This window comes from Globicephala melas, chromosome 2 (genome assembly GCF_963455315.2).
Source record: "Globicephala melas chromosome 2, mGloMel1.2, whole genome shotgun sequence".
NCBI classification, from domain to species: domain Eukaryota; kingdom Metazoa; phylum Chordata; class Mammalia; order Artiodactyla; family Delphinidae; genus Globicephala; species Globicephala melas.
This window is the reverse complement of record NC_083315.2, coordinates 116,635,894-116,658,691: the sequence shown is the minus strand read 5'-3', so window position 1 is coordinate 116,658,691 and position 22,798 is coordinate 116,635,894. Positions and strand designations below refer to the sequence as shown.

Below are 22,798 nucleotides of genomic sequence, written 5' to 3'. Positions count from 1 at the left end.
GAAAATGTCTGAGACAAAGAGACATAACTCGGGGAGTGAAAATGGGTCTCCAGGAAGCCAAAGACCCCAGGCACTCAAGGTTCCTAAGAACGGACTGGGAAGAAAAAGAGGATGAGAAAAAGGGTGAGTTCTGATGTCAAGCTCACCTACATCTTCATTCTATCTGGGACAGGTCCTGGCTAGTGGAATGTTCTTGAGATTACACTACAGATTTTTCTTTTTTCCTTAAAAAAGCATCAGAACCAATCTGAATTCCTATGTTCCCATCATACTCTAATAATATAGATCTGCAAGTGAATCTCCCTTGGTTGAGCTAAACAACACTGTGTTTTCAAGGGATGGCTTGAATTCCTAAGGAAACAATTTAATTTTGGAAGCTAGTCACTGGTGAGAAAAGCTAGGTTAAAAATTGATTAAGAAAAAGGAGAAGTGAATAAAAGATTTTCCAAAATTCTCTTTTATCATATAAACTTTTTAAATATCAGATTTTTATTCCTCTGCACCTCATTCTTATTTCTTTATAATGGTGATTTCTGATTTCAGTTTTAATGAATTAACACAGTAAATGAATTAACACAGTACTATATATATCAAGAAGATCTACAAATATTTTTGGCATGCTTAAGAAAGGCTGTGTGTTTTTTATAGCACACTCTCCTTAAACAGGACTATTTGTCATTCTTTGAAACACTAAGACATAAAAAAGAAAAGAATCTCTCTGTGTGTGGCCACACTACTTTGCCTAATGCACTAAATGCAAGGTTTTTTAGGGAAAAAAAATCAAGAAGTTTCTGCTTCATTGATAATCTGACAGTAACTATTTATTGAAGGTAAAATACTTGTTGTCTGCTGTCACTATTTGTTTTAATACATAATCTTGCTAACTAAATGAGCTTAAAGCAATGCAGATAAGCAATGGCATGTACAGGGTCACTTAAATGCCAATTTGACTCTTTCATAAACTTTGGCATTCTTTTCCCATGAGTCTACTCTCAGCTACTAAATTGTGAGTCATATCCATTTACAAAGTTTAGGCTGGCCATAAAAAGGTTGCCTTCCATGTCCTGCACACTTTTCAGTGCCCTAAGCAACAACAAAAGCTAATAATTAAAGCTTCTTGAAGCCCCCATAAAGAGTTAAATGAAGAAGAATCTAGAATAAACCAACCCATAAAAACCTAGTGGAAAAATAAGGAGAAAATAAGTTTCAACAAGATGACTGGCAAAAGATAGACCATAAACCTAAACTGCATTTACACAGTATTATTCAGAATTATGGTTGCACCCCTGTGTAAAAAGAAACCCTATTGAAAATATGTGGGGGATGGGAATGAAACATGAAATGATAGCAGAGAAAAATAAGGCCGTCTAAATTTCCAAATCGACTGGCCTATGGACATTTTGTGCTGGGTTGCCTTTTATTTTATCATAACAAAATTAACGAATATAATGAGCAGTTAATCCAAATCAGGCACTTCAGTGACCAAAAATATCAAATCTAACATGTTAATATTTTTATTCTAGCTATTGCTATGTCATTAAACTAAGTATATTGGTCAAAAAAAAAAAAAGAAAAGAGTAGAAAGAAGTGTGGAGGACTTCCCTGGGGGTCCAGTGGTTAAGACTCCACACTTCCAATGCAGGGGGCGTGGGTTCCATCCCCAGTCAGGAAACTAAGATCCCACGTGCCACGTGGCGTGGCCAGAAAAAAAAAAAAGTATGGAGTACAACATACATATCCCTAACTGTACTATCTGCCACCAACTCTTCCTGTGAGAAGGTTTAAGTTGGATCTCAGACACGAATTCCTGAAACATTTAGTTTTCCTTTAAAAACACACTTTCAGGTATCAATGCTACTACTGAATAACTTCTCTTCAGACACTTAAATTTGTAAAGTTAAGGAAATTACATTTTTTTAGGTAGGTTTTGATCACACAGGGGCTTGGAAACCTTTCTTTGTCTCTGTTCTGTAATTCCTAATTTACTTTTCCGCCTTCGCTTAACTTCTTTTCCTTTGATTTGCAACAATTCTGATGATTTCACCTTGGAAAAAACATAAAATGCGCCATTAAGGAAAGCTGTAGCCAAGCGTTAGATCTTTCTCTCTATTTAACGGTGCATGGTATTTTTAAACTCCTAATTTCTATGTGTATTTTATAACAGAATATAAATCCTAAAGGTGGAGTTGATATGTTCTTCTAAATTTTTTTCCTAAATTCTACCATATACACCTTCATAGCAATAAAAATATTAGTACCATATTTATTCATAATATTCTATTTACTGCCTTAAAACTATTAAAGAAAAATATAAGATTTTTTTCCCTCCATAAATCTACTATCCTTGATTGGTATTTCTAATAGAACTTACCTTTAGCTACTTAAAGTTTGGCACAACTGCTGGTTGCAAGCACAAGCCAAAATGACCTTTAATGCTTTATAGAACTATTTTGAACAATGTTTACCAATTTATGCCTCTTACAGCTTTACTGTTTTCTATTTCCACTGTTTGGGAAAAACCAAATGCATTTTTGTCTCTTAAATAATTGCCTTTTAATCATTATAGGTATTAGGAGTATTGTTTTCCTAGATTCCTTAGGAAATTTGCAGAATTCATGGCAATAGTTCATCCAAAGATATTTTTCTCTGTGGGTTGCTCTGTCCTTTTTTGAGACTAGATTTAAGGAAGAAAGCAGGGAGGTGTTCCTTGGGGAAAGCAGAGAATGACTGAGTAAACAGAAGGAGGCCAGATAAAGGGAGGTTCTTCTAAATTAGGTAGAGGGTTTGGGCTCGATGCAGCTGTAAGCAGAGAGCTATTGCAATGTCTTCGGTAAGGAAGTGATGATGAATAAGGAAAGCTCAGAGTATGAGTATTCCGTCTCACCATCCAGTTCATGTCTGAATTTCCTCTATATTATCTCCACCAAAGGCCATCCATCCCGACTTGAACATGATCAGAAACAGAGGACCTGGATAAATCCAAAGGTAGCCACTTTCTCTTTGAAATCTTTCCAGTTGTTAGAATTTTTGTTTGTTTATTACTGAGCCTAACAACTTTCATCCACCAGTCTCAATTCAAACATCAGGATCATACAGGAATGATCTGGTTCTCTTCCATTTGACAGACAAATATTCGAATACAGTTGACTCCCCTGGGCGCTCTTTTCCCCCACATAAGCATCCCCAGTCCTTTCAACTCTACCTTACATGACATGGTTTTGAAATACTCTTGTCATCCTGAGCACTCTCTTCCAGTCTCCAATTTGTCAGTGTCTCTCCTGGGGTTGGACACCCAGATCTGAACACAATATTTGAGGTGTGATGTGATCAGATCCACCAGGAGAAAGATGATCCTCTTTTATGGTAATCATCAATCAATGCAAATTATGATTGCACATATCTTCCTATCACAAACCTAAATTATAACTTAAAACCGTGAAGTCTTGTCCACATTTGCTCTAAGTCATGCCATCCCATATCTGTGCACTTAGTTTGTGGAACCAAAGAAAGAACCATACATACATTTATCCCAATTAAATTTCATCTGAGGTCTGACCAAGCAAATCTTACCAGTCACATTTTGGACATTACCTGCAAATCCAATCAGTAAATCTTCCATATTCTCAACCAAATTATCAGAAAATAAGCTGAATTGGACACAGCCCTATAACAGTCCACTAGGGACTTTCATGACTAATTGTCCTTTGCATAACTAGTTATAAATCCCCCTGGCAGTTCACCCGATTGTAGTCTTGTCTACAAAACTGTCATCAGGAGGCTTTCATAAATGGATTGCTGAAATTCAAAAGATAATAACAATAACTAATATTTATTAAGTTTTCTGGTATGCCAGGCTCTTCCCCATGATACTCATGTGTTGACCCCCAGGTCTGACACTCTTCTTATGTTCGTTCTAGTAATTCTCAAAAAAGTAAATAAATAATAAGGTTGGTCTTCCATGGCTTGCCCTTAGGGAACCCATGCTGGCTCCAGGTGATTACTCCTTCCTTTTATAAGGGTTCAAACACAATTATTTTAATGATTCATTTAATCATTCCAGAGTTTTGTCCAAGGTCAGTGCACACATTACAGAAACCATAACTCTTACTCTTACAAGAAAAAATAAAACTCAGATTTGCAGGGCTTCCCTGGTGGCGCAGTGGTTGAGAGTCTGCCTGCCGATGCAGGGGACGTGGGCTCGTGCCCCGGTCCGGGAAGATCCCACATGCCGCGGAGCGGCTGGGCCCGTGAGCCATGGCCGCTGGGCCTGCGCGTCCGGAGCCTGTGCTCCGCAACGGGAGAGGCCACAACGGTGAGAGGCCTGCGTATCGCAAAAAAAAAAAAAAAAGCCAACTCAGATTTGCAGTTGCCAGTCTCCAGGCTCCTAGCACCTCTCCCATGGCAGCAGCTCCTCAAAGCCGCTGCTGACAGGGGCACAGCAGGCTTAAACCTATCTATCTGAGCCAACAGGATCAGATATCTAAGTTAACTCTTAAAATCTTTTACCAATCTCGGGCTTCAAGTTTCTTTTTTCAATTCTTTTCTCTTCTTTCTAAACTAAGGATCATCCTCCTTGTCAGATTTAAGAGAAGCAAAGTACCATTTGATCAGCTTCCCTTTCTCTTTGTCATAGTTCTGTTTATTTAAAACCTCAACCTTTCTCCAAAAATAAATTAAGACCATTCTGTCATCCGTTGTCATCACACTATTCATCCATAATGACAGGGTTATCCTTCCTTTTTTCTCTCTTTGCTCCAAAACTAACACCAAAAAATACTTTCTTATTCTGAGCATTATTCACAGGCCTCAACCCATTTTGGATCTTAGCTCTCCTGATATAATTGTTATAGCCACATGCCACTTTTATGTTTATCTATGGATATGTGTTTCTTCTTTCATCTTCTGTATACTTTTAAAACTCTGAATGCAATAGATCACTCAAAATTGTTTCATGAAAATTTGCAGGGTTGGGGGGGGTATCCCACATCTCTGAAACTTCCTTCTACTTAGAATCTCAGGACATGTGCTAGCTATATATTTTTTTTACAGACTTTTTCCCTCCTAAAATGCTCAACAATCCTCTCATCAGTTCTTCTGTCAGTCATTTCTTCACAGAGTCGCTATTATCTAATTTCTCCTTTTGTTGGTCATGACTTAGACCAGAGACCTAATAACCTTTATCATACTAATGAGCTTCTAAGGATAGAAATGGTCAATAAAGTAACAACTGATTAAATTCTCTACTTTTTTTGCTGAATGAGACTGTCTGGCATGTATCTGAGCAGTGAAAGTCCTGCATTTCTCCTTTATCACACCTCTGTGACACTTCTCTGAGCGATGTCAGAAGAAGTTTTCTTGTCCCCCCAGTCTGTCCTGGCTTGCTGGAGTATACTGTTCCTCATTCCTGTGCCAGAGATGCTAGAGACTAATGTTATGGCCTCAAATGTCCAAACAGGGTAAAACTCACGGATAATGACTGATCTTGAGATGTTACCACAAATAAAAGAAATCCAAGGTGAAGATTTGGTGGGATGAGTCAGAAAACTTCCAGCACTATTTTCTCTGGCATTTCTGATGTGTCCCACAATATCCCACAACTATAAACCATAAAGTCTTATCAGACATTCTCTTCTCCTCCTTTTGAAACACTTCTGGTTTCAGTTTAGAATCCTCTTAATCTGTTCTCTAAGTCTCTCTCATCAAACCATTCCCCCTAGTTAAGTGAGGAACACTCCATCCATAGTCATTTTTGCCACTGTGAGTCTTGTACTTAACCAGATACCTGTTCATTGTTGTTATAAAAGGGCAGTGCTGCAAAGCGGCAAAGAGTGAAGGATCCAGAATTAGACCGCCTCAGTTCAAGTCCTGACTCTACAACTTAGCCATACGGTTGTACCTGTGCAAATTCGTTATCTTCTTCATGACTCATGTTTTTTAACTATAAAATGAAAGTAATAATAGGGCTGTTATCAGGGGGAAAAAAAAGATAACATATGTAAAATACTTAGCAAAGTGGCTGAAACGTGGTAAGCACTCAATAAATTCTAGTTACCTTAGGAAATGACTGTTTTTAGCGAAAAAAAATAATTTTGCATATTTCTTAATAATATTTAATATCAGCCACAGCAAACCAAAAGAATGAACACTATGGGACTTTTTCAATGAGGGATTCAAATTCCTGACAGGCCATTGTGGTTAAATCACTGTCCAGAAAATCCATTTCCTTCTTTGACACATTTAGTAGCTAACCATCTGCCCCTCATTTTATTTCCAAAGTCCCAATGCTCAGGTAGGAGAACAGATAAAAACACTACCTGTGCCCACAAACCTAACACTCTTTCAAGATGCCATTGTTTTAAAAGATGCCTTCTAAGTTCTCCACACCTAGAAGGTGTCAGCCTAACACACAGGCTGCACCTGCAGTAGTTAGCAATGAGTGGGGTTACTCAGCCTTGGCAAGCTTCACTTCATACCCCAAATGTGAGCTTTAGGAAGACAGCATGACTTCTGATGAAGTCATTCACCAATCACAGCCTAAGTCCCTTCCCCCGACAGCAGTGGTGTCACCTGTTACTTGTGGATCTTCCTTATGATCTATTATTGCAGGAAGATCCGTATGCTAGTGTCATGCAGGATGAACCTAAGAAAGTAGGACTTGAGAAATGAATAAAAACCAGGAGGCAACTGTACTAATCCAGACATAAGGTCAACTGTAAAATGAAGAAAAAAATTATAAGCAACAATATTTAGGAGGAATCTAGGCCTTGGAGGCTGATTATTTTGTGAGAGGCAAGAAAACAATAAGGTCATGGATAAATCTAAGGTTTCAGAGTTGGGATTTTGGGGCAAAAGTTGAAGAACTGTTAATGGCTAGTTCACTTGGGCGAAGCACAGTAGTAGGATCATGGTCATTGGTGGGGAGAGGGAAACCCAGAAGGAGAGGGACTGACTAGAAAAGTTGTTTATGCAAGAAGGGGTATCCATCTAGATCTGTCAGAATAGGCTGCTGGAGATAATACCAAGATAGTAAGCTGTGGTTCAGGAAAAAGTGGCTTTTTAAAAAATCCTAATAATAATATATCTATTTTTAAATAAACTCATTTATTCAAGTCAAAAAGTGACTCAAATTGAAGAAATGTACTAAGTAAATAATAGTAAGGCAATATACAAATATGGTAAAATTATGAAAATTATGCATAAATAAAGTGGAATAAAATTATAAATAAAATAAAATTCTCACAGTACGAAAAAGCTCAGGGAGTAGGATAAACCTAAATGGGGCAAAGGCTACAAAGTTCACCCAGTCCAGGTCCCTGGGCTACAGGTTCCTGACTCTTTCAAGATGGTAACAGGAAGAGTCTTGGTCAATTTCTGAAAGCCCTGAGGTTCCCTCACTCCTTAAAAATCTTTATTCTCTCCCCAGAGTTGCAATTAGGTTTGAGACTAAAAGCTCTGAGAAAACAGAAGTCCCCTTTTCCCAAATGAGCAGCTTTCACATATAAGGCCCTTTTTTCAGGGTGAACCCTCCCACAGGCCTTGGCCCTTTCTGGGCCATATTTTCACACCTACACATCCTCATCTCTCATAACTCTGTTTCCAACATAAGTAGTGTTTTACCTTTAGAGACAGCCGCTTAGTTGTTTTTGAATCACCAGTGGGCTGTTCACCTTCCAAAGGTGTACTTGATTCATCTGCTGACTGAACTTCCAAAGTTTCCTGAGGCTTAAATAATATGCTTTCTGCATCTGAGACTCCCCGTTCCGATACGTCCTCTTGTTCAATCTGGAAAGTACTTGATACAGCTTCAGGAAGCTTCTCAAGCACATTCTGTTGGGAAATGTAAATGTACAAATACGCTCTTTTTATTGGTCCTTCCAAAGTTTTAAGTTATGCAATGTTTTCTATCTGACAACAAATGACTATGAAAATGCGTGACTGAAATTAAGCGGAGGTAGTAAGTGAAGATTTAGAAAAAGAAACTCAAATTGACTTAAGAAAAACATGAAGCATGGCAAATTATTTTCCTTGGCCCTTGTCTCAGAAAATACTGCTACCCCCCTGTATTATGCAACAACTCTAAGGAAATAACAAGACTCCATTCTTACCCTGATTCTCACCCACACTCACACAGAATCAAGGCCCACTGAAATATATGACCTCTGCCCAACCTGAGGTTCTTTGGTCCTAAGCAATGAGATGCCTCCTAGCCAAATGCTCTTCCAGAAGCATGGCTTCAGTCCCTCAGAGAAGAGTTGACACAGAAGCCCCAAGAAGACCACCCAGACACCCCAGCTCTGTGCCAAGCCCTAATGAAAAATTCTCACAAAATATCACTCCTACACCTGTTTTGTGTTTCTTAAAAAGGTCTCACTGACGGGCGCCCCTGGTGGCACAGTGGTTGAGAGTCCGCCTGCCGATGCAGGGGACACGGGTTTGTGCCCCGGTCCGGGAAAATCCCACATGCCGCGGAGAGGCTGGGCCCATGAGCCATGGCCGCTGAGCCTGCGCATCTGGAGCCTGTGCTCAGCAATGGGAGAGGAGCATCTCACAAGAGTGAGAGGCCCGCGTACCGCAAAAAAAAAAAAAAAAAAAGTCTCACTGACTTAATGTGCATCTCACCAAGTCTTTAAGAAAGTATCTTTATAGACATATTTTGGGTAGTACCCAATTTTAAACCAAGATTATTTGGGATTATGAGCACTGCCTCAAATTAAGAGATGAGAAAACCAGTCTGATTTACACAGAATCTGAATTTTATAGAATGACTTGAAAATGCAATTGTATCACTTTGCTCTCTGGCACACTCATTTGCTAATAAGTAAAATAAAGGGTAAAGATGGCATATAGTAGTTCCAAATACTATTTAAGTTTCTTTATTATGTAGGAAAGCATGGCTAAACCAAGAAATATACTTTTGTAAAACATAACTTTAATCTAGAGCTCGTGTTTTTATAAAGCTACTCAATGGTGCTGGGGAAAGAGTAAGAGCTTTGTAACTAGACAGGACTTAATACAAATCCTGGATGTGTCTTATCAATAGATGTGTAATCTTGGTCAAGTTACTTTAAACCCTTTTTAGTCTCATTTTCCTCATTGGTAAAAAAGGGGTTAAAAAAAGTCCTTCCATAAAATGGCAGAATAGCTACACAAGGGTAACATGTGTTATGAGCCTATATTGTCTACCTATGACAAACTCATTCATTTTATGTTCCATAGCTTTTGGAACTGTTCATCACTCCCTTTCTTTTGACCCCGTCTGCTCCTGGCTTCCTCAACACACTCTACCAGGGTCTAGCTGGGGAGACTGAAGAGATGAAGGTTCCACCCTTCAAAAACTTGAGAGGGAAAGGGTAATCCTCCAGCTTCAACTGACCCTCTCAGAACTCTGCCAGCCTTGCCTACCCAGAAAGCCATTAGTGATCTTATCACTACCCTGTGGCCTGCTCTATTTTAGCATATATCACACTATATTACATCTGTCTAAGTAATCATCACTATAATTGTCAACATATATGAGCATTATCTCATTTAATTTTAATCTTCACCACTACTCCATGAAGTAGAGGAACTCTTTGTAATCCCATTTTATGGATGAAGAAACTGAGGCTTAGTTAAGTAACCTGCCCAAGGTCATACTGAGACTAAGTAGCAGGACAGTGTTTGAACCTAAACAACCTGAATCCAAATTGTACTCTCTTACCCTTTTTTTAGCCCACACAGTAGATGACTGGTTCTCAAAATGTGCTCCACAGACTCCTGACAGTTTAGGCCCTTTCAGGGAATCTACAATGTCAGAACTATTTTCATAACAATATTAAGGCTTATTTTCCTTTTTCACTGTGTTGACATTTACATTGATGATGAAAAAGTACTGAGGAGTAAAACAGTGAGTCAATACTTTTCAAGTAATTAACACATGAGGTACAAAATCATGCAGGGGGTTAAAGGTCTGTTCAAGGAGCAAGGTAGATCAATTAATTTTAAAGTAATGATGCACAATAAGTTCATTTATCTGGTTTCAGATTCTCCACTGCAACTAATCTTTAAGAAACTATCACTTGTGGAGTTTTGGTGTATTAACAAAGACGACCATCCATAACTATGTAAAAAAAAGGTTATTAAAATGAGTCCCTTCTAATCTGTATCAGACTAGACTTACTTAATATACTTCAACCAAAAGAACACATACAACAAATTGAATGCAAAAGCAGATATGAGAATCTAGCTCTCTATTAAACCTGATATTAAAGACATTTGCAAAAAGTGTGAGACAATCCTACTCTTCTCACTGAATTGTTTTGTTTTGCACATTATCTTTTCCTAAAAATATGTTTTATGTTAATGCGTAACAGGCTGGTTATTATTTTAAATGAATGAATAAATAATTTCTGTTTTTCTCAGTTTCAGTTTCTAGTATGGTAAATATTGGTTGATTGAATCCACACAAACAAAAACTCCTTTGGGTCCTTAAAATATTTTTTAAGGGTTTAAAGCCATCCTGAGACCAAAAATTTTGAGTACTTCAAAACCTTCAAGTTTGAGAATTTCTTAAGAAAGAAATTGTGTCTCATCTGTCTTTTATACCTCAAGCACTTAGAACATTGTAGAACTTGTGCAATTATTTGTGAATGAATGAAAGGAAATTATATACATTTTTTCTCTACTATGTAATTAGTCTCTATTTAGAATATTTATTAAACAGTATTGTACTTTGTCTCTTTATATACTGGCCTACTCTATACAATGAGTTCCTCAAGTGCAAGAGCTGTATTTTCTATCTTTGTATCAACCATGTCTAAAACAATGCTCACCACATCACAGGAAAAGGAATGAATGAATTCCTTGATTTTTTTGGTAAGTATGAGAGGAAATCATTCTCCATGGTGATTCAAAAACAATTAGATTTAAAATGGTGGGTACTTGGAAAGATATTGTATTAAGAATGTTTTTAAATGTTTTTTTTTTTAAAAAAGAATGTTTTTCTTTTTTAAAAGAAAAACATGTTTTTAAATGTTTTTTTTTTTTAAAAAAAGAATGTTTTTCTTTTTTAAAAGAAAATAAATTACATCAAAGAACTAAGAGCACTCTGGCCTGTGGCACTGAGATGCTCACAGCTGAGGCTGCCATGCTGTAACGGTAGGGTGCCTGGTACCACTTAGAAAGAGCAGGCCCTCTCCAGATGGGTGCTTGCTGGCCAGTGCTGCACAGACCAATCTCAGTCCAGGAAGCATCTAAGGGATAGGTACAATGAACAGATAGAGTTCTGTTCTCTGGCACAGAGCAGGTACCCAAAAAATGTGTTTGGAATTAAAGATACCACAGAGGAGCTTTTTTACCATGGCCAGGTATCAGCTTAAAAAGTATTATACATGTACGGAAGTGGGAAGCTTCCTCTTAAAAAGCCAGTGACCAGAAGAGGTCCAGTAATTGCTTGTAAATGTCAAAGCTGAGGGTATGGTTCCTACAGAATTACAAAGCAATTAATATTTTTGCTTAAATGTTTATTCTAAATAATCAAGATGATGTATAAGCTAGGTATCTGATAATTGGCCTTTTCATAGTTTCCTTCAAAATGGAATAATCTTTTCTTAATACTTCATATGAATATTCAGTGAATGGTATTAAGTCAAGTTTATCCTAGTAATGAAGATTTCTATTTTTCTGAACCTAACTGATCTTGTATTATCAGTTTACTATACCTATTAGAAACTTACAGTTCAGAGGTTTTGATATCTACCTGTAAATGGTGTCACCTAGAGGCAGCTACCCTAGATATCAGTTTTAAGCCCATAGCATATGTGGTAAGGCTTCAAAATTGATTTATCCACATATTGTACCATATATCCTGGGTCTTGAGACAGATGATGAGAATACAGAGGAGAAAAATACATGATCTCAACCCAGAAGCATCTCAAACTCTAGTAGTCAACCATTTGTAGCAACTCTAACATTACAGGATCCATGATTTTTGTGAAAAGAAAAGATTCAATACATTTTCTAAACATGATATATTATCCTAAAACTGAATTGTGATCTGAATTTTTATGTGTGTGGAATCATATTTTCAGGAAATAAAGGAGCTTGTTATTTAATGATACCATTTTACAAATCCTTTGTAAAAGAAGGATCATCGTGCCATCATTTGTTTTATGTAAATGTGGATTTCTACGCACAGGGAGGCACTTCCCATTCACAAGGAATGTGTTCCAGATTGCTTTGAATCCCATAAGTATTTTGCCAATGATGGATGAAAAGGAAGTTCTATTTCTGAAACAAACTTCTGTCACCAAGTGTCCATATTTCTCTACAAAATATGCCCCTTGTCAATTGCTTTTCACAATTCTTCTAGGTAAATAAAGAATAAGGTGATGCTTTCTTAGAAGCTAATAATTTTTAATTAATTCTCCAGCTACCTTCTAGATCTAAATGTCTTTAGACGAGAAGAATTGTTAAAATCTTTTCCTTCTGAAATGAGTTTTGGGCCTTAGCTCCGAAGGTCTATGATAGGCAGCAATGGTGAGCCACAGTAGCCAAGACTCTCAATGTGGTATTAGATTAGATGTGCTTACAGTTAAACACGCCTCTAAAATAAGTCAGAGGAGAATCTTTTTAACTCTCTAGATAAACATTCAAGCAACAGAAGCAGACTATTACTTCAATATGGGCAAGGAGGATTTTTTATTAAAGACTTTACCATTTGAGGTTCCTTAATACTTACCTGCAGTCCTTGCCCTGCTTGCACTTGCAGTGTTTTTGGCCAGTACACTTTTCCCATTAAAGAAATATCCTTGAAGGAGAAAAAGAAAACAATTAAAATAATGTCAATTTTAAAAATCACTGAGACATATTCTTCAATGCAGTAAAATGCTAGTCAATATGATGCAGTAAATGAGAAATATAGAACAAAAGATACAATAAAAATATTGTGCCTATTGTTCCAATTTTAAGACTTTTTAAATTACTGGGCTCTATAGATATATCATCAGATTTAATAAGACAATTAGGTAATATTAAATCAGATACCACAAAATACTGCTTTTAAATGGCTGTGCAAGAAAGATAAAATCTAAAGTAAAATTTAATCTACCCAAGAGCGAGAAGGAATATAAATATACTTTAAATGTTAATGGAGGGGACTTCCCTGGTGGTCCAGTGGTTAAGACTCCATGCTCCCAGTGCAGGGGGCCTGGGTTCGATCCCTGGTCAGGGAACTAGATCCCACATGCCACAACTAAAAGCCTGCATGCCACAACTAAAGGAGCCCACATGCCACAACTAAAGATGCCACACACCAAAACGAAGATCCCGCACGCGGCAAGAAACTGCATGCCACAACTAGACCCGGCGCACCCAAATAAATATTTTTTAAAAATGTTAATGGATAGAACTGTTAGTGTCATTTTTATCATTACTAATGCTAATTGCTATGATATATCCTCAACTCAGTTGCAGTGGTAAAAAGATAGTGCACTACAGTGTCCAACAATGAACAGGAATAGAGAGACCCAGCTCCTGCCCAAATTGTAATGTCACAGACCAGACAGCAACAGGCAAGTTATCTTGCTTCCCTTTACCTCAGTTTTATCATCCTTAAAATGGATGCTCATGACTTTTCAAGGTCCCTTTCTCCTCTAGCCTTTTAGTAATGTCAGTAGCAAAATATAAGCATTCCTTGTACTTTAAAATACTGCTTTTCTAACTTTGCTTAATTAAAAAGATTCAACTGAGGTTACTAGCTTCTACTTCTGCTCACTTGTCAAAAATAACAATAAAACTAGACAAAATATAAGGACAACTCTTTTAGGGTTGGACAACAGGCAGTGCAAGACTATAATGACTAAGAGAATGGAAACAAAAAAAGGCTAAGAGCTAAATCACCCCAGATTTCTGCCTTACACAGTTTCCAGACCACAGCACAAGGAGAGAGAAATCACACAGAGCACAGGTATCTCACTGAGTTAAAGAGACAGAAATTAGAGTAAGGAAAAGACAAAGAGGGTAGAATTTGTAGGGCACATTATGGGGAGGAGGGAGCTGCATAGAGAAAGAGCTCCAGAAATCTGCATAGAATCCTTGAGTCTTTGGCTGAACACCAATCTGCTTGTACAATGGCAAAACCCATGAGGTCAGACAAAGAAAAACTGCCGGGGGAAAAAAAGCAATTACCAAAGAGCCGAAGCCACAATTCCCAGAGCTCACACAGTGCTAGGAGTCATTAGCTCTCCCACCAGACATTCTTAATACATGGTATTGGGTTGGCCAAGAAGTTTGTTTGGGTTTTTCCATAAGATCTTATGGAAAAAACCGAATGAACTTTTTGGCCAACCCAATACATTCATTACAAACCTCAGATGGATCATACATTAGTCCTAGAGTAATAGCTTCTCTGGACATTGACAATACTTTAAAATAATACTTAAAAAGATCAAGCTGATCTTCAAGTAGCTTAACTGCCTAACAGAACAAACTCTGACCCTTTGTAAAGGAAGACAACAAAATCCAGTACTCTACAATGTAAAATTCGCAATGTTCAGCACCTAATCAAAGTTACTAGTCATATGAAGAGGCATGAGTATGTAACACATAACCAGAAGAAAAAAACAGAAAAGGACCCAGAAATAGCAGAGACATTGGAATTAAGAAATAAGGATCTTGAAACTTCTAACATAAATATTATAAATTTCAAAGATGTAAACATAATGAGGAGCAAACGTAAGATAAAAAACAGAATCAAATGGAATGTCCAGATAAAATGTCCACTATGTGAAATAAAAATTTCACTGAGTGGTATAAATATCAGAGAAAACACTGCAGAAGAAAAGATCATTTAAAGACATAGCAATAGAAACCATACAAAATAAATCACCTAGAGAAATAAAAATTGAAACAAAATTAACAGTCAAACTGACATATATTGAATTAGAGTCACAGAAAGGAGGGTGTGAAGAGAGCAGAAAATATTTGTACAAAAAATAGCCAACATTTTTCTAAATTTGATAACAACTATAAACCCCTGGTGCAAAAAGCTCCATGAACCACAAGCAAAAACACACAAAGAACACTGCACCAAGCACATTATAATGAAAATGAAAAGAAAAAAACAACAGTAATACAGGAAAAAATCTTAGTAGCATCCAGAGAAACAATAAGTACAAAGACATAAAGAATTACTGGCAACTAATTACCACAAATTAATACTGCAGGTTTCGTGTCAGAACAGTGCAAGACAGAAGACAATAAAGCAACATATTTAGAGTACCTGTACTGAAAGAAAACAACTGTCCACATAGAATACCATATCCAGAAAAAATATCTTTTAAAACTGAAGGTGAAATACTTTTGTAGCAAACACGAGGTGAAAAATTTATTGCCATCAAACTTGCCCTACAAAAATGTTAAAGGAAATTCTTCAAGCAGAAGGAGTAAAACTTGAATGCACACAATGAAAATAAATGATAAAATGATTTTAAAAGTGGGTAAATAAAAAAGACTTTTTCCCTTTTTGAAGTTTTTGAAAATATAACAGACTGTTTAAATTAAAAATGATATATTTTGAGATTTATAATTTGTATAGATATGAAGTATACACAAATGAGATCACAATAACAGAAGAAGGGAAAAAGAAGTATACGGCTATAAGTTTCTTATACTATATATGATTTACTGGGATAAGTTAAAATATGCATATTGTAAACCCCATAGCACTCACTAAAACAATAAAACAAAAAGGTAAATAAGCTAACAGTATGAAATAGTATGAAATGCTAAAAATTAATCAAAAGAAGGTAGGTAGAGAGGAAAAAGGGGGCAAAGAACAAATGTGACAAATAGAAAGCAAATAGCAAGATATAAATACAAACCCAACCATGTCAATACTTGCATGTAAATGGTGCTAACCACTCCAATTAAAAGACAAAGATTGTCACACTGCAGAAAAAAACAAGATCCTACTATATGATTGCTATGGGAAACCTACTTTAAGTATAAAGACACAAATAGGTTAAAAGTAAAAGGATGAAGGAAAATATAACATGCAAACACTAGCATAAGAAAACTGGCATGGCTATATTAACATCAGACAAGGCAGACTCCAAAACATGAAGTATTAGAAGGAAAAATCGGCTCACTGCATAATAAAAAAAAAGAGTCAAGTGCCTCAGAAGACATATAGTATGCACTGATGACAAAGCTACAAAGGGCATAAAACAAAAACTAAAAGAACTGAAAACAGAAGCAGAAAAATTCACTAGTATAGTTAGATATTTCAAACAAAGACTATCTGGCTCCAGAGACTACACTTTTTACAAATATAAAAACTAAACAGCTAATTTTAAATGTGAAATCCTACAAAAAATTCTTCACCACCTTTTAGCTTTATAAATACATCATTAAAGTATAAAAACATGACAACAAGGAACACCAAATTCAGGATATTGTTCACATCTGAGGTGGAAGAGAATTACTGGAAAGAGGTACAAAGGAAGGGGGCCTCTACTTTACTTGTAATTTTCTATTTATTTAAACAATCTGAAGTGAATATGGTAAAAAAAAGAAATAAATTTTGAAAAATCTGAGTGAAGAGTATGTGTTCTACAATTGAAATATATCATGATTAAAAGAAGATATTTCTCCACATATTAATGTAGGTAACATAAAAATGTCAAAAATGGATAAAAACATCTTAATAAAGAAACCTACAGCTTACATCACTTGTAAACATAAATGCAAAAATCCCCAATTAAAATATTTGCAAATCTAACTAATCAGCATATTTAGAAACAATGCATCTTGACAAAGGAAATTTTTCCCCAGAATGGATGGATAACTCATTGCCAATTTATGAGAGTAACAGATTAACATGGAAATTCATATGATCCTTTCAATAATTGCTTACAAAAATCATCAATAAAATTCAACCTATTTCTGAGTTAAAAGTAACTAGAAATATATTAATTAGACCATATATTGGGTGGAAAAAAGAAAATCAATTGAAAAACTATCAGACCAGAGTAGAGGTAAAAGGCACATCTAACAAATTCAACAAATGAAATTTCATACCAGCAATAACCAGTTAAGATCCCTTTCTCAAAATAAAAGTTAGCTATTAATATAAGCAATGAAATGAATGAATCTCAAAATCATTGTGTTGAGCACAAAAGGCCAGGTTAAATGGGCATCAAAATGGCCAAAAATAGCCTCTCCAAACTACCCAATAAAATAAGTATGAAGACAAAAATATATGAAAATTTAAAGTATTTGTCTAATAAGTCCAATGTCCTTCTTCAACGACAGTTTCTATTAATTTTTTTCTGTGTCTGGGCCATATTTTCTTGTTTATCTCTGTGCCTCACAATTTATTGTTGAAAGACTTATAGTAACCTAAGGAGCACTTGTTCATCAAAGACTAATGAATCTCAGTAAGAACAATTAGTTTTTTACTGTTGTAACTTTCTATTCCCATACTCTTCTGTCCAGCTCAGCTGTAGCCTTGAAAAAGAAAGATAACAATAAAATAAATATTTGAGTGACTAGGCCATATAAATGTGTAGTTTGATTGTTCTGAGTCAGTCTCAGCCTATCAGTAGTGATGCTATCACCTAGAAATGCTTGTGAGCACTCAACTGGGCTCATACTATTTGTGTCAAGGCCCCACAGACATTCCTCTGACTGGAGGCACCATTATGATTGCAAGGTATACCTCAGCAAAACCATCTGGGAACTTTGAAAAGTCAGGCTTATTATTTATGAGTCCTGAAAGATACACAGCATACCTGGGGCCACACAGTGAGATCACAGGCAGATAGAGAGAAGGGGGTGGAGGGAGAATGGACCTGGGGTTCTGACTTTATTAGTATAAAAGGTGGGGTGCCCAGGGTTTTACAGGTTCACTCGTTATTGATGAATTTAAAACATAAGGGTGGGAATCGAAGTGTTCAGTAAACAGTCAGTTATCTAGATCAACCAGAGATTTCCAAAAGGGGGAACTTCATGGGTGAGGTGGTCTGGCTCTTAATCTAGTTGTGTAGCTGGCAATGTGTTTATTCAAGATGGATGTCTTTGAATTGGATGCCTCAGGAATCAAAAGTTTAATGTTAGGCAATTACATTAAAACCAAAAAAACTAATTGTCAGGCGCTTACACTGCACTGAAGTACATACCAAGGGCTGTGCACATGCTCAGAAAAGACCTAGAAGCCCTAAGTTTTCACATCTGACTGACCTTGAGGCTCTAGCTAAGCTGGAAGTGAGGGCTGGTGCAGAGTTCTAAACTGCCTACCTGGGCACTGAAGGTGTGTCCCAACACACAAAAGAGCCCCTTAGCAAAAACTGAAAGACATTGGTTCCAGGCATTCAAGGAAATCTATATTCAGTCATCACCTGATCACTAAGCTTAGCAAGCAGAGACTTCAGTGGCCATACATGACTAAAAATACAGACTTTACAAAATTAGTTCAAGAAAACCACTAAAATTTTTTAAATGATAACAATAAGAACTACAACAGCAAAACAACAACAAACCCTGGTGGGGGAGAAGGAGGACCTTATTTCCACAATTATCACATTATATTATTTTAAATGACCGATTTATAACAAAAAATATGAGATATGCAAAGAACAAAGAAAGTATGGCTCAACACAGGAAACAAGACAATCAAAAGAACCATCCTTGAGGAAGCGCAGATGTTGGACAAAGACTTTAAATCACCATGTCTAAACAACTGAAGGCAAGTATGACAATAATGTCTCATCAAACAGACAATATCAATAAAGAAATAGAAGTTATAAAAATGAACCAAATAGAAATTCTGAAAAGTTCACTAACTGAAATGAAAAATTCAATAGAGGTGCTCAGTAGAAATTTGAGCAGACTGAGAAGAAAAATTGGTGAACATGAAAATAGGTCAGTTGAGGTTATTCAGTCTGAGGAAAAAAAAGAAAAAGAAAAAGTAATGAAGAAAACTGAACAGAGCCCTAGAGACCTGTGGGTCACCATCAAGCAAAATGGGAGTTCCAAAAGAAGAGGGGAAGGCAGAAAGGATATTGGAAGAAATAATGGCAGAAAATTTCCCTTGTGAAATCATCTAGATATCAAAGAAGCTAAACACACCATAACCAAACTGTCAAACTATTCAAAAACAAAGAGAAAATCTTGAAAGCAGCAAGAGAAAAGCAACTCAACACCTATAAGGAATCCTCAGTAAGGTCAACAACTGATTTCTCATCAGAAACCATGGTGGTTAAAAGGCAGTGGGATGACATATTCAGAGTGCTAAAAGAAAAAAAAAGTCAACCAAGAATTCTAAATCCAACAAAACTATCCTTCAAAAATGAAGGAGGAATGAAGATATTCCCAAATAAACAAAACTAAGAGAGTTTGTCAATAATATAATCGCCCTACAAGAAACACTAAAGTGAGTCTTCAGGCTGAAATGAAAAGACACTAGACAATAACTCAAATACACATGAAAAATAAAGAGCACTGGTAAAAGTAAATAGGTAAATATATAAGACAATACAAATAAAAGTTTTGTTTGTAACTTTTCTCTCCTCCTATCTGATTTAAAAGAAAAATGAATAAAACAATAATTATAAATATGTGTTGATGGACACATATTGCATTAAAAATATAATTTACATGACAACAGCATCACAAAGAGTGGGGAACAGAGCTATACAGGAGCAAATTTTTTATATTATTGAAATTAAGTTGTATAAACCTGAATCAGATTATTATGTTGGGATGTTAATTATAATTTCAAAGGTAACCATTAAGAAAATAAGTTAAAAATATAAAGTAGGGTCTTCCCTGGTGGCACAGTGGTTGAGAGTCCGCCTGCCAATGCAGGGGACACGGGTTCGTGCCCCGGTCCGGGAAGATCCCACATGCCGCGGAGCGGCTAGGCCCGTGAGCCATGGTTGCTGAGCCTGCATGTCCGGAGCCTGTGCTCTGCAATGGGAGAGGCCACAACAGTGAGAGGCCCGCGTACCACAAAAAAAAAAAAAAAAAATATATATATATATATATATATATATATATAAAGTAAAATAAATAGGGGATAAAAACAGTACAAAAAGAAACCTACAGCTTTTCACACTTTTCATTAGTTCAACATTTTAGAAAACCATACCATGGGTACTGAAGAAGATTACACTACAGTGAAATAGAGATTCCATAGTGAAAGCTTACTAGAACCAGGAAGTGAGACTCAGAGCTTGGCAAGTCAACCTACTCCATAGATAGGGCTCTGGAAAACAGTGCAGGGTAAAAGAAGCCCACAAACGCATTCAGTTCATAAACTTCTAGACTTTTTTTTTAAGGTCATATAATTTTAATGATTTTTTAAATTTTTTTATTTTATATTAGAATAAACTTCTAGATTTAAAGAACATATTCATTTCATGAATAAAGAGAAAAAGGCAACTTAAGGCCTATGGAAAACCATTGCAGGATAAGGGAAAAGAGACAACACTCTAAAATACCAAAGGAATAATTTTTTTTAAATTGTGTAATGTGCTCAAAAGATGCAAGAAGATATGAATTCTGCCAAAAAATACAGAAATCCATGCAGAGTAAAGATACTGAGTTGAAACCTGCAAGATAAAAATGAAACAAACTGAATCAACTAAGAAGGTTTGAAGAAAAATAAAATGCAATAATAGTATTAAAATATTTAAACACATCTTAAAAAGCAGATTTTAAAATATGTTAATGAAAAAAATCAAATCAGATGGTAGAGGACAAATTATAAGGTCTTCCAAAATATAGAGGAAAATGACCAAAGGGCGATGGGGGGATGGAGGTGGAAGCAATGGGAAGATAGTAATAAAATCAGAGAAAATGAAGAGACAATGTGAGGATAAATGATGTTTTTTTAATGTAAAAGTAAATAAAAGCAAAAATGAGTAGCTGGATACAAAATGATTTAACTGATTTTTTAAAAAGGTATAGGTAAGTTAAAAGGGTTTGTGTTGTCATGTTCCAGGGAAAAAAAATCAGTGAAAATAAAAGCACACCTAAACATATGCTATAAAATATTTAATTAGAAATGTAGCAGATGTGTAAGTTTGTGCCCAGAAAAAGATATTCTGACAGATTCTGGAAGCAAATGCTGACCTGTCGGCAGAGTTCCTAATGGTCAATTTGGGCAGGAAATGCAGAGAGGGTTTAAGGCAGACAACAGTGGGAAGGTTGGATGATTAGGAAAACAGTGGAATCTGTCTCAGACACTGGTGCCTGGTCCTTAGAAGCTTCTACAGACAGAAGCTAAAGGAACACTTCACAGGTGATTCCATGAACCTAAGAGACACACAAAGAACTCCTTGACAATGAGCCTACACAAGAGAGAACAGAGACATCCTCTCCTTTTGGCTCAGAACTCTGCATGTCTCCTTTGCAGTGGGGATCACAGATATACTCAGCTCAGAAAACCCACCATACATGAAATAACCTTCTAGAAAAATTATTTGAAGATGCAATTAAGTGCTCCAAAATAAAAAGTTAAAGTATAAAAATAGATGAGTAAAAGTGGTATGCAATGAAACTTTAAACATAAATAATAGTCTAAATAAGTTTTAAATGGCTAACAAAACTGAGTGTAAATGTCAAGAATTACATTTTAAAATACAAGAAAACTACTAAAACCGACCTAAGAGAAAGCAGACAATTTGATCAGACCTATAGCAAGAGATTGAATCAGTAATCAAAAACCTTCCAACAGGGCTTCCCTGGTGGCGCAGTGGTTGAGAGTCCACCTGCCGATGCAGGGGACACAGGTTCGTGCCCCGGTCCGGGAAGATCCCATGTGCCGCGGAGCAGCTAGGCCCGTGAGCCATGGCTGCTGAGCCTGCGTGTCTGGAGCCTGTGCTCCGCAACAGGAGAGGCCGCAACAGTGAGAGGCCCACGTACCGCAAAAAAATAAATAAATAAAATAAAAAAATAAAAACCTTCCAACAAATTAAAGTCCAGGACCAGATGGTTTCACTGGTGAATTCTACCAAACAACCTTTCTCAAACTTTTCAAAAAATAGAAGAAGAGGAAACACTTCCTGACTCATTCTGTGAGGCCAGCATAACTCTGATACCAAAGCCAGATAGAGACATTACAAGAAAACTATAGACAATTTTTCTTATGAATATAGATGCAAAAATCCTCAACAAATTACTGGCAAACTGAACCAGCAGCAAATTTTAATGATCATAAGACATGACCAAGTGGGGTATATCCCAAGTGTGCAAGAATGGGTCAACATAAAAAGCAATCAATGTAATACACCCCATTAATAGAATGAAGGGGAAAAAAAAAAAACATGATCACCTCAATTGTTACAGAAAAAGGATCTGACAAAGTCCAAAACCCTTTTGTGGTTAGGACAAAAACAAAAAACACTCAAAAAACTGGGAATAGAATGGAACTTCCTCAACTTGACAAAGGATATTTATGAAAAACCGAGAGCTAACGTTATACTCAATGGTAAAAGACTGAAAGTTTTCCCCCTAATATCAGGAATAATGATGCTCAATTTCACCACTTCTATTCAACATAGTACTGGAAACTCTAGTTGAAGGAATTAGGCAAGAAAAAGAAATAAAAGGCATCCAAATTGCACAAGAAGAAGTAAAATTATCTTTATTCACAGATGATATGATCTTATATATAGAAAACCATAAATAGTACCAAAAAACTATTAGAGCTAATAAATAAATTCATTAAAGTTGCAGGTACAATATAAAAATATTTTAAAGTATTAAATTTCTGTACACTAACAATGAACAATCTAAAAATGAAATTAAGAAAACT

The 22,798-nt window shown here is 36.2% G+C and overlaps 1 protein-coding gene across 1 annotated transcript in view; it reads right to left on the bottom strand.

The window, feature by feature from the left end:
* TTC6 (tetratricopeptide repeat domain 6) overlaps positions 1-22,798 on the bottom strand; it is a 195,040-nt gene that overhangs the window by 121,171 nt on the left and 51,071 nt on the right. Inside the window, exons 2-4 of the mRNA XM_060293608.1 lie at positions 12,695-12,787; positions 7,618-7,827; positions 1,911-2,044 (exon numbers count right to left, since the gene is read on the bottom strand). Coding sequence (XP_060149591.1) covers positions 1,911-2,044; positions 7,618-7,827; positions 12,695-12,787 — 437 coding nt within the window. The remainder of the gene's footprint in view (positions 1-1,910; positions 2,045-7,617; positions 7,828-12,694; positions 12,788-22,798) is intronic.